This window comes from Arachis duranensis, chromosome 10 (assembly GCF_000817695.3).
Source record: "Arachis duranensis cultivar V14167 chromosome 10, aradu.V14167.gnm2.J7QH, whole genome shotgun sequence".
Lineage (NCBI taxonomy): Eukaryota > Viridiplantae > Streptophyta > Magnoliopsida > Fabales > Fabaceae > Arachis > Arachis duranensis.
Window position 1 is genome coordinate 1,480,715 of NC_029781.3, and position 13,286 is coordinate 1,494,000.

Here is a 13,286-nt window from a genome sequence, read left to right on the forward strand (position 1 = left end):
GATGGTACACTTGCATGAAATTTATTCGTTATCAAGCCAGTGTTCTTTGTTGAGTACCACCATATATGGGATAAATTTGAGTTAATCTACTGCTTCAAGAATAGAAGTTCAAACTATAAATTTTCAAGGTATAAAGAAATTACTGATACTTTTAGTTTTGTTTTGGTATTTGGGACTGGAAAGTTTCCTTTGCTTAAATAGTTAATAGCTCTCAAGTGATTTTTGCGAAGAGAAATGTTTGTTGCATTAATATCCGAATTAGTTCCAAACTTTTTTATATTAACCACATTACTCCCGACTGAAAATGCGCGATATTGGTCCTCCTCAGGCCTCACCCCGAAGTCCCAAATACAGAAACCACGTCGTGTCCCACAGTCCTCTAATCTGTCCGTGATGTTCAGATGCTTTGTTGCCATGGTGTGTACCACCTTACGCTGGACAGTTGAATATCGATCACAAATTCACAATGCTACTTTGGTGGCAACAATGTGATGATATCTTGTCCCTTAATTCATCGCATGGGGTTTTGGGCCAATGAAACTGCCCGGGGACACTCTACCAATACCATGCAATGTAATCGATACCAAGTTAGCACACACCCAAATTCCAGTCTTAGAAATATCATTTTTTTTTGGGTGATCTTAGAAATATCAATTGAAGAGTACATATGGTATTTATGTATACAATTATTAACTTTGTTCCCTTCTTTGTGTAATGGTATGGTATGTATGAGCATGACAGATGGCACACGTCATATGGCCATGACTTCTTTTACAATTTCAACACATGAAATGCCAATGTCAACCAACCCCACCTTTTGAATTTGTGATAGGATCTGTCCCCATCTTTTGAATTTTCACTTCTGCCGAATATCAAGCTAATCTGTTATCAACTATTCAACTACCTTGTGTTGGAGGTGGTGGTGCCGATGGATTAACATTTTATTTATAGTAATGCTCTTTCTAAGCTCCTTTTTTTATATTAAAAAAGTTTATACAAATTAAAAACCCTCCCATTTCATCAACTTTTAAAAGTTTTCTATCCAAAGAACTATCATTGGCCTTAAAAGTATATTTAATTAGCTTGAAAACACAGGTGAAGATAGGGTAGTAATTAGGTTTAGGCCTGGTCTTTCTCCTCTAACATTCTGATTCTGTTGGTACCTTCAAAAATGCATATTTATTTCAAGCATGCACGCTTTTTCATCGTTTTGTTTTATGTTACTGCTCTTCCGTTCATTGACTGCACTACTGCTTCTAAGGGGGTGAATAATCAGTTTAGCAGTCACACCAGTAATAATGATCTCTTCATTTTCATCTAGGCTTCTTCTTGCATTTTTGCTCTTTATCTTTCATTTCACACCTTCTGAGCTAACAAGTAAGAATTTTAGCTGCCAATAATTAGTTACTTTGAAGGTTAAAAAAGGAAAAACAGTATTGGTAGGAAAACAGGATTCAATATATAGCAGTATTATTTGATAAGATAATGTGAATGAGGCTTAGCGCGGTCTAATTAGAAATGACCTTTAACATATCAGAAGGCATCTGACATAGAACTTCATGGATTGCTTCTGCTTCTTTGGGCTTCAATGGGATTCTTAATGCCTCTTGGGATACTAGCCATCAGAATGTCCACCTACATCAAGAATGAATGAGGAGACTCATCTTCTATCTCCATCTTACTCTTCAGGTTGAAATCTCTATAGCTAGTTTTTTGTTGAGAAATAATGTATTCATTAATAACTGCTTTTTCTTTTGCTGAACCATTTTTGTTATGTTTCTTTAATTTTCTTTTTGCAACGTAATCATTCAAGTTTTGATCTTTGCTCATAATGTAATAATGATCACTGTAACTTTAATAGTGGAGTCCTAAACATTTTTCTTATCCTTAACTTTGCTTTTAGACTACAAATTTGGCATTATTAAGATTTGTTTTTTAGTAACTAATTAACTATTATCAGATCATTTCAATTTTCAACTAGTGATTATTAGCACACCATTTTTTGTGAATGTGAACTAAATTAATGGACCAAGTTGTTTGAAATATATAATTGCCTGCTGTTATGTGTCGTCTATTATATTATATTATTTTTAAATTTCAATGTCGCAACAACAAATATCGGTCGACGGTTCCAATAAATTATTTTTTGATGGAGTTACACCATAAAATGTTAATAATATTAATACTTGCTCTAATATTTTGGAATAAAATACGGTTTGCAGTTTGCACCAATACGTTTATACTGTTTATGATGCCACAAATGCAAATAGTATAGCCGAATCACATTTTCAAAGAAAGTCAAAATTAGAACACTAGAAATAATATACACAGAAAGTCACAAACGTCATTCTCTGTCCGAAATAAAGAATTTCGCGCTAGAAAAGGATAAAATAATAATTAAAAAGAAAACTCCAAAAAGAACTTTGTAATAGGTGGGAGTGGATCCTCTCCAGTGAATAAAAAACTGGATGGTGTGCAGTGTTTAATCTAACCATTCATCACTTTCTCTTTCTTATTTATTTCTGGTTCCACTTACAAAATCAAAGATGAGAAATCACACTGTATTTTGTCAAGTGTTAAAAAAACTAGAGAGGATCCATTTCCGTAATAGGCTAATAGCATTAGGCCATATTATTTCACACACGTGTTTTTAGAGGAGAAAGTACTCTTTTCCACTCAAACAAACATCGCATAAAAGGTAGGTCGCAACTCGCAAGAGTACTTTCTCTCGGCCAAGTAACCAACCACTTCCATCCTCATTTACCCATCAATCAATTTTTTTACTGTAATTTGTTTAATTTAATAATTTAATAATATATTTTATTTCATATTATTATAAAAAAATATTGAATATAATTAAATTTATTGACGGATTCGATAATAAATTCGTCGAATGAAAAAATTATCTTCAGATGCAGTTTTTCAATAATAAATTTATCAGTAATAATTAAAAAAAATTAGTACGATTATTACTGTCAGATTTAGGAAGAAAAATCTGACCATAAAGTAATTAAATAAAAGTGTCTTTTTGGTTTAAGAATCTGTATTATCAACAAATTTTTCTGACAATAAATTTGTTAGTAAAATTGATCCTATTCAATTTTGCAAACCTTTTTCTTTTCATATTTATTGGTAAAAGAGAGAGAAAGATAAATAAAAAAATGAGAGAAGAAGTTTGTTAATTTTAGATGAAAAAATTTATTTTAATTGTAATGAAAAATATTTTGTGACACATTTTAATTTGTCAAATTACTAATATAAAATATAAATTATAAATTATATATAGAGTGGAAAGGATAGAGAGAAATAGAAAAAGAAAGAGATGTAAATAAGAGAATTTATGAAGGGAGTTTACTACTTTTAAAGGAAAATATTTTTTCTAAATTTTAATAAGAGTGTAATGTGACACATTTTAGTTATTAATTTAGTTAATAATATATAATATAGCTATATTTAAAGTTTAATTTTAATTTAATTTGAATGCAATTAGAGAATGTTATATTGTATATTTTAGTTGTCAAATTTGTAATTGGTCATTGATAATGATATATATGAGAGATAGAGAGAGTGAAGGAATGAAAGAGATAGATAAAAGGAGAGAGAAGAGAGAAAAATTCTTTAATTTTGGAGAAAAAGATTTGATTTCAATTGTAATAAAGAAGTGACATATAACACATTTTAGTTGTCAAATTAGTATTATATAATAAATTATTCTAAAATTTATATAAATAATGGTACTATTACAGTTGTTTGAGTATTTGATGCAAGTTATTTGTTAGAATTTTGAGTTTTAATGGCCTTAATATTAGTTTTATGTTGTTTACATTTTTTATTATTGTTGTGTTGTTACATTTTTTATTATCTTGTTGTTTCGCTCTTTAGTCTTTCAAGAATTCAAGTGTTGTGTTATATTTTTTATTATTATTTTTTTAATGAATAATATTTTTTTTAACTTGTTTGTGAGTTATAGATAAATTTTAAGAAATTGTAAAATTTTAAATTTTGTTAGTTTAGAAATTATTAAATTTAAATATTTAAAATTATATATTCAATTTTTAAATAAATCGTTTAAAAAAAATTAAGTTTATCGTCGGATTTAACGGAAAAAAAATTGAAGGTAAAGTGCTTTAAAATTTCGTCAATTAAAAATTGATATTCACCGGTAATTAGTAGCGGACGAAAAAATTCGCCAGTAGACAATTATCGACGAGGTGTATATCATCATATTTATTCTACTATTAAATCCAACGGTAAACAGATTACTAACGGATTTTTTTAGTAAATTCACCGGTGAATCCGATGATATCCAAAAACTTTTTATAGTGTACATTTAAATATTGATGGCTAACTCATGGCCAAATACAATAAATTTTAATTTCTAATGGCTCTCTAGTATTTCTCAAAACACATCATTTAGGTGTAAATGACACATAAATTTTCGATGAATGGCACGAGAATTTTTTGCGAATGACATCGATATTTTTGTGGATAAACAAAGATATTTAAACGACCACAAGTTTAAAATCGACTCACTCAACAAACAAAATATATTTAAATGTGTTTAAGATTCAAAAAGCACGTTAAATTATTACAAATGGCACATAAATGACTACATTTCTTATTAATAATGCTAGAGAGACAATAATCTAAAATTATTTTATTTAACTTGACATCTATAATTTCATGTATATAGCATCTAAAATTACATACTTATTACATCTAATATTTTTATTTATTTCAAAGTAATTAATAAATGTAAAATAAGACAACTTTAAGCTGGTTTGTATTGTCTCTGAGACATTTTCTATCTCTTATATATATATATATATTAGTTTAAATCACACATGAATGACTAGATTTCTCGAATTCAATTCCATTCAATCAGTTCAATGATAAGAAAAATTAGTTAAGAAAATTTTTATGTCATAGTTAAAAAATTTCGATGTCAAAATTAAGAAACTTCTTAGATCACGATTAAAAAATTTTGGTGCTATTTATAATAAATTTTGCATAATTCAAAATTCTCATTCCTCCTCCTTTTTATCATCGTCATCGTTGTCATTTTTCTTCTCCTTGTGTTACTGTTAAAAAAATTCGATGTTATTTTTCTGATAAATTTTGCACAATTTAGAACTCTTTCTTCTTCTATTCTTCTTTATCATTATCATCTTCTTCTTATTTTCCTTTTTTTTTTCTTTTTTCATATTCTTTTTCTTATTTCACCTTTTCATAGTTCAATACCACCCCACTAGTTCAATGATAAAAAAATTACATCGTTTAGATAAAAATGATACGATTAAAAAATTTCTATGTCATGGTTAAAAAATTTTGGTATCAAAATTAATAAATTTTCTGCACAATTAATAAAAATTTTGATATTATTTTTCTGATTAATTCTGCACAATTCAAAGTTCATCATCATCGTCATCATTATCTTCTTTTTTCTTCTTCTTTCACATTCTCATAATTCTTGTTTCATCATTTTAACAAGAACTTGTATCACAATTAAAATTTTTGATGCTATTTTTTGATAAATTCTGCATAACTTAAAATATTTTTCCTCCTCTTCATCTTTATCATTATTATTTTCTTTTTTTATTTTTTTATTTCACCTTTTCATATTTTTTTTGTTCTTATTAACAAAAATTAAAAAAAATTAAACGAAAAAATAGGTAATACTATAAAATTATTCGAAAGAGAGAAAAAAGAAAAAAATGCATTAACAACGTCAATAATAAAAGAAAAATAATAAAAAATATTTCACAAAAAAAAAGGTGCATAATTTATGTATTTGTTGTGTGAATTATTTTTATTGAATTTAGACTTAATCAGATTTAGTTGAAGAAAATGTTTAGATATGTAACCGAACAAACCGTTAATTAATAATCGGCAACAAAACTTAACTATGTTTGGTATGATTTAAGTTAAAAGTAGTGGCCATTTTATGGGATGCATAAATGAACTTACATGCTTTACATTAATTTATTAAATCCGTAACATATGAAAATTAATAATCAGAGTGAATTATTATAAAGAAACAGTGTGTGAAGAGGCTATAGTTAGGAGTTAGGTTGGGAAGTTTACATAACCGAACTGAAAGTTTTTTGTGTCTGAACTGTTTAGGAGAAAAAGATCCCATAATCCTTGTCACACAGTGAATTCATGTGACCTTTTTACTACCTTTAAGGAAGATCCTCTTTTATATGCCACGCGTAGCCAACACCGTCTGTCTGATCTCATGCTCTCCTTTTGGCCTATGCTGTCATCACCTCATGCCCACACCAACACAACACTATTACATAATAAGTTAATAACAACTTAATTAATTATTAACTAATCTGCCCATTATTTGTTTCCAATTTAACTAATATAACACCACAAGCGAAAGGACAGCTCTGTCATGTCTTAGAAATAAATGATCTCAAATATTTTTTTCTCAATTTTAAATTAATAACAAAAGATATTAAATAAATAAATATTATATTTAAAAATATTAAATTAATATATTTTATATTTTTTAACATAATTTTATTTTTATTATTTTTATAATTATATTTTTTCTTAAATTCTTATATGAAATAAATTAAAATAATTAAACTTTTATATTTATTTTATTATTAAACAAAATATAAAAAATTAATTTTTATATTTTATTTTTAATATCATGTATTATTATCTTACCAAACGCAGCCATAATCTTGTTGTCTAGTAACTCTTACTAGGAAAAATTTAATGGCACTTTAGCCTTCTCAAAATTTCATTCTTTTTTTTTTAATCTTTTTTCTTTTTTCTTTTCCCCTCTCTGGCTCTCTCTCTCTCCCCAAAAATTCTGACACTAGCTTAGCTTGTTTTTTACCATCACCGCACGCATTCAGCCAATCCAAAACACACGGAGTTTCAACAAAATTTCCATTTTACAACTATAAGAGAAGAAGATGTTAGTTTTTTGAAATAGAAGAAGCTCAACACATCAAAGTGGAGCAAAATAAACAAATATAAATATATTAAACACTGCAGATAAAGAAATTAATCTCCTTGCACCTCCAGCTATGTTATCAACCACGGAAAGAATCACAACCATTCTACTCTTTATAATTTAACATTGTCCTTGTTTAAATGAAATCAATACTTATTCTTGTATATTTGAATATTCTGACATTACGTTCCAATTAAATGTTCTAGATCACTGCAAAAATGTCGTTATCCACAGCTTCTGCCCTTATTTTCTGCCGTTCATGTCAATCCAACTCCCAAACAGTTCTTTCATGATTTCAGAAAGAAGATGTTAATTATATTGGATTAAAATAATAAATAAAATAATTTATTAATTTATATTTTTTATTCTATTTATAGTGGATTAAAATAGCAAATATTATTTTTTATAAAAAAAATAAATTATTAAAATAATATCTAAAAGTTTATACTATTAAAAATTACGAACAATAAATAAAAATTTAAATAATTTAAAAGGTGACAAAAATAATAATAAAACTCACAATTTTTTAGAAGTGCGAACTAACAAATAACATTGATATTTAGGAAATAATTTGTCTATTTTATCCATTTTTTTTAAATCTTTGAATAATTATTTGGAAGTTATATACAAAATATCATATCAAAATTAAATATTTAAACCTTTTTATTTTTTAAAAATATCTAGTTATTTGCAAAAACAAATGAAAGAAATACACTTAACATAAAATTACTAAATTTTAATGATAAAAATATTTTATCTTTTAATAATAATTATAAAAAATTGTTTCAATATGACCTTTAAAGCCTTTTGAAAATATATATTGAATATTTGGTTATTTTTATTACATTTTAAATCTTTTGAGTTTAAAATTTTTTGAAATTTATTTAGCACTCATATCTTTTGAGATTATTGTTTTTAACAATATAAATTTCTGAGTATTATTTTAATATTTATCCTAATTATTATTAATTAATAATCTTGGATTTATGTTCTAAATATAAAAAATTGATGCCAAAAACTTTTATCTTCTATGATATTTTTGTTATTAGAAATAAATAATTCTAGCAGAAAAAAACTGAAAATTTATAAAAGAGAATAATATGAATTGAACTCAACTTTTTTTTAATGAATTTGATAGGATGATCTAGTGAGTTGGACCGATTTTATTACTCATAGATAATTCTTTTAATTAGATTAAAATATCAAATAGTATAATATTTTAAATAATTTTTTACCAAATTTTAGTCACTAAATCACTCTTTAAATTTTTATTTGCTCGATAAATAAACTTCCATATCAAATTGTTCGTTTATATGAAAAATTTAATAGAATATTTAAAATTATTAGAAATTATTATGTCTTTATTAAATAACAATAGAGACTGATTTATTTTTTGTTTATCAAAATTTAATAAAAAGATTGATTATATCTAACAAAACAAAAAACTAAAAATAATTTTTATGATTGAAATTTGTTAAAAATTAAATTATCTGATTAAAAAATTTTTGAAAATTAATTTGGGAAATTAACAAAAAAATGATATTAATAGTATAATAATATCGTGGAAGTGTGTTGGCGGGTGCATATAAATAAAAGCAACCAACAAACTCACAGACCAAAAAGAAGCCCCCCTTTCACACACACTCAGAGTAAAGAGCATAATAATCAGCACATACAAAGAAAGATAATAAAATATATATATATATATAGAGAGAGAGAAATATAGAGAGAGGGAGAGAGGAACCAACCTACCTTAGTAGTTGTTAGAAGAAGCAGCAGTTCAAGTCGCTGTCTCTGTGTGTGTGTGAGAAAGAGAGTGTGTGTGTGTGAGAGAGAGATGAGAGAGAGAGAGAGAGAGAGAGAGCACTCAAGAAAATCTAACCCCATTTTTTCTCTCTCTACTTTCTCTCTCTAGAATCTGCACTCTGGAGCAGGGGAACACACCCCATTTCATCGGAAGAACCTTTTCATTCTCTGTTCCATCAGCTCCGGTTTCCTTGTGTCCGCGCAATGGAGCGGTACGGCCGGTCCAGCGAGGGTTCCCGGTCTGATCCATCGCCGGAGTGGACCGGAACTGGCCTCGAAGGTATGATATTATATTTGATATAATGCCCCAACCGCTCTGTTCTTTTCATTTTTGTTCCTAAAATAAAATATGAAAATCGTTTCCCCTTTTGCCCAAAGTTTGTGGCTTTCTGCGATTGTGATTTGTGTTATAGGAGAATGTGGGGTGTTGTGAAGTGTGTCTGATCCTGATTTTGAAAAATGCAGAGCCGGTGTGGCAAATGGGATTGGGTGCTGCAGAGGAATCTTATCCCCAAAGGCCTGATGAGGCTGATTGTATCTACTATTTGAGGACTGGATTCTGTGGCTATGGTTCCCGCTGCCGTTTCAACCATCCCCGTGACCGTGCCGCGGTAAAATTGATCGTTCGTTTGATTTTTAAGTTTGTGGAGGGTTTTTTGTTGTGTTATTTTTGCGCTTGATGTGATCATCAGTTTTTCTTAGTGTAGTTTGATTTGATATTGGCTATGATCAGTGTGACAGTGTTGAGCTTATTGAATCAAAAGGCTTTTCGTTTGAGGGGTTCTCCTTTGAATCACTATTTTTTTTAATCAATTGAACTCTGAGATTGATATATTTGCAGTGATCTAATGATTTGGTGATATGTGAATGTTTCAGGCTGTTGGTGCTGCTGCTAGGACTGGAGGAGGGGAGTATCCAGAGCGAATTGGCCAGCCTTTGTGCCAGGTGCTTAATATGGTTCTGCTTATACTTTTGATATGCATTGAATTATTCCCTTTGACAATTGACCCCTGTGATTCCTTGTTTTATATGAAATGATGTGCCTGTGGTAATCTATAATTCTATTATATGTTGAGGATAGAATAAGCTTGAATTTCTGTTTTGACTCATCTTTGTATTTTAAGTTTTCTTTTGCGTGTTGATTATATCTGCTGATGCTTAAAAATGCAGTATTACATGAAGACAGGGTCATGCAAATTTGGTTCTTCCTGCAAGTACAATCATCCTAGGCAGGCTGGAGGCTCTGCTACCCCTGTGTCACTAAATTATTATGGTTATCCATTGCGACCGGTCTGTATTGATATATATATATTCTGCATAGACCTCTATGCATTATTATTATTATTATTATGTGAACCTTGGTTCTCATTTTTAGTCATAGGTCATGTCATATGGGCTTACTTTGAACTGACATTTTACAATTATTTTTGACAGGGTGAGAAAGAATGTTCCTATTATGTGAAAACTGGGAGATGCAAGTTTGGTGGAACTTGTAAATTCCATCATCCCCAGCCTGCTGGCATCCAAGTTCCAGCGTCATCACTGGTTCCTCCAGTTTCACCTTTACCTGTACCAGTACCTTCACCGTTATATCAATCTGTACAGCCTCCATCTGGTCCTTCATCTCAACAAATTGGTGTACTGGTTGCAAGACCACCGCTTTTACCTGGTTCACTAGTCCACAGCCCTTACGGTCCTGTGGTTCTGTCCCCTGCCATGGTCCCTTTTTCTGGCTGGGGTCCATATCAGGTAGGCTAAGCATTTTCTTGTCAACTCTTTTTCAGGTTATACTTGCATTTGTTTTCAAAAAATACATTTGAAGTTTTTGTGGTCTATTTGGATGTGCTTTTGAAAAAATAAAAATTGAATAAAAAACTAATCTGCTTATGTGTTTTCTGAGAAGAAAAGACGGCAGCCTTGGCTTTATAGTACTTTTTAGAAGGTTATCTGAATATATCATCTATCTGCTTTGGTTGAAGCTGTTGACTGTTGAGCTCTTTGTACAGGCTCCTGCAGCAAGCCCCGTCCTTCCTTCTAGTACTCCAACTAATGTTGGGTCAGCACAGCTTTATGGGATAACTCAGGTGCCTTCATCACCAGCTGCCTATGCTGGACCTTATCAACCTTCCAGTTCTTCTCTTGGTCTTTCAGGCGGTAGTCAGAAAGAGCAGTCATTGCCAGAAAGGCCTGATCAGCCAGAATGTCAGCATTACTTAAAGACAGGGGAGTGTAAATTCGGTCCATTATGTAGGTATCACCATCCACCAGACATGAGTGCACCGAAAGGGAATGTAATTCTTAGTCCTGCTGGCCTTCCGTTACGTCCGGTAACTGTTACCTCTGAACTTCTTTGCACTTAATATTGCGCTATGAATGATACATATTTTGTATTCCCATTTCTACCTTGTAGAGAAAAAAAAAACATGGCTTTCTCATTGATCCATCTTAATGTTTAGGCCAGATTGACGTATAATAATTTTGTTTCAAATAGCTCTATGTAGGATTTGAAACATGGTTTATCGAACCTGAGATTTAGTTTTCATTTTATCATAGAAAAGAATGTCCCAATAGGAGCAATTCTCCCTTGTTCTTGTTCTTTGATTAATATTTTAAGCTAATGTTTGCATGAAATAGTGTTGACAAGGCTTTGTTGTTGTTGTTGTTGTTGTTGTTTGCATGAAATAGTGAGCTTTTACCATTGTAGTATCTTGTTTAATGCATTCATGCTGGGTTACAGCACAACTGCTCTCTAAAATTTAGTGAATAGTAAGAATTTGATGATCTTGACTAAGGAACCTTTAAAATAGTAGGAAGATGGTTTGCCAAGATTCCTGTTCCTCCATTTTCATGGAAGTGGTTCAGTTAAGTATATGGAATGATGTTACAACTGCCTTCTGTATGAGTGTTTTAATCATAAGGTTGGGTATCTTTAAACTATTATGGCTTTATTCTATTGGGGATTCTTCTAGCAAAAGTTTAAAGCATGAACATAAACTTTTGGTTTAGGAGTGCCACTTTGGGATTGGTTTTACCGTTAATGAGTGGAATTCCCTTGATGTCGTCTTAGGTGTGCATCTTGTTTCTTTCTGTCATGATACCACTCCTCCCAAAAATTTAAACTGAAAAGAGGAGATACATGAATGATTGTATCTCTAATACGCCTTCTCACACAAGGGTCTCTTGGATTTACATGACTTTTTTTGCATAAGCTTTCTTTTCTCTTTTTATTTTTCTTATGCTATTTTTTTTCTCTTTTGGGAAATAACAAGGATCAAACTTTAGATTTCGGTTATAAAAGCTCTGGTATCATGTCATGATACCACTTCTCCCAAAAGCTTAAAGGAGGAGGCACGTGAATGATTATCTAACACTTTCTTTAGGTGTATACTCGATAAATATTAAGATCTGATTAATTGACTGTAACGAAGGGTTAAGTTCTCTTAGCATATCAACTAGAAGAAATGGAATGGAGCAGCATCTGGATAGGATGGAGTAATAGCTTGAGTTCTCTACTAAGCTTTATGGATTGTCGAATATGTGGATATGTTATTGTGTACTTTAAACTGTTGAAAAGTTATTCTGTACTATAAATGTTCGAAACTTATTGACACTTTTTAAGTATGTTTATATTACATTTAAATGCAATGCTTCTCTGACTTGTTTCTACTGCATAATTTTTAGGGATTTCTCCCATTAATGTATTGTTCATGAAGGGATATTTTAATCCCAATGTACTCCCTAAGGTAATTTATTTAGTCCTGCATATTAAAGTTGGACCTGCTACCATTAATGAGTTTTTGTATTCCATGTATATACTTTTTCGTCCAATGCGCACCTTTTTTTTTTGTAAAATATGGGAGTTCATTTTTGGTATCATATTTTGTTTAAATCATCATGAAGAGAGGAAAGTTAAATGGAAGATTTTGTCTTTCATGTTAAATATTATTTCCTCTTTCGGTAGCATGCATGATTGCATGCCCTTGTACCAAAATTTATGAACTCGTGTTTCATGAAAAAAATATTGGCATTGATTACTGGTAATGTTTTTTAAGATTTACAAGATTTCAGCTTATGGATATTGACATATAGTTTTTTTTTTCTTTTTTTTTTCCTGCTTATCAAAGTATATGAATAGAATTTTAATAACATATATAAATGTGGCTGAGTAGGTACTGGCTATTGAAGTTCACTCAGGTGACTTGAACTTGTCAGAGGGTATAACAACTTGGGTGTATTTGTTATGATTGATATGTGTTACTAATTGCACCACAACCACAACCACTACACCTCCTTGATCCTCAACTTTACTAACAGCAAATGTCCCTCTGTCATCATCATCTTTCCCCTCTAACTGCTCCAAAACTGCATCTTTCACCTTTGATATCCAATGTCTACTCATGATCAAAGTTTTAGTTGATATCACATGAAGTCCTGAATCCATTGAAATCTGTGCTTTGCCATCTCTGACACGGTGATTCTGGTTGGTGTGCGTGATCTAGGTAAT

The 13,286-nt window shown here is 30.2% G+C and overlaps 1 protein-coding gene across 1 annotated transcript in view; it reads left to right on the top strand.

Annotated features, from left to right (window-relative positions):
- Positions 1-8,674: 8,674 nt before the first annotated feature.
- Positions 8,675-13,286, top strand: part of LOC107468156 (zinc finger CCCH domain-containing protein 58) — a gene marked incomplete in the record, with an annotated part of 6,374 nt that continues 1,762 nt past the window's right edge. Inside the window, 6 exon segments of the mRNA XM_016087401.3 lie at positions 8,675-9,062; positions 9,248-9,393; positions 9,659-9,727; positions 9,953-10,072; positions 10,217-10,531; positions 10,789-11,109. Of these exon segments, the coding sequence (XP_015942887.1) occupies positions 8,987-9,062; positions 9,248-9,393; positions 9,659-9,727; positions 9,953-10,072; positions 10,217-10,531; positions 10,789-11,109 (1,047 nt within the window).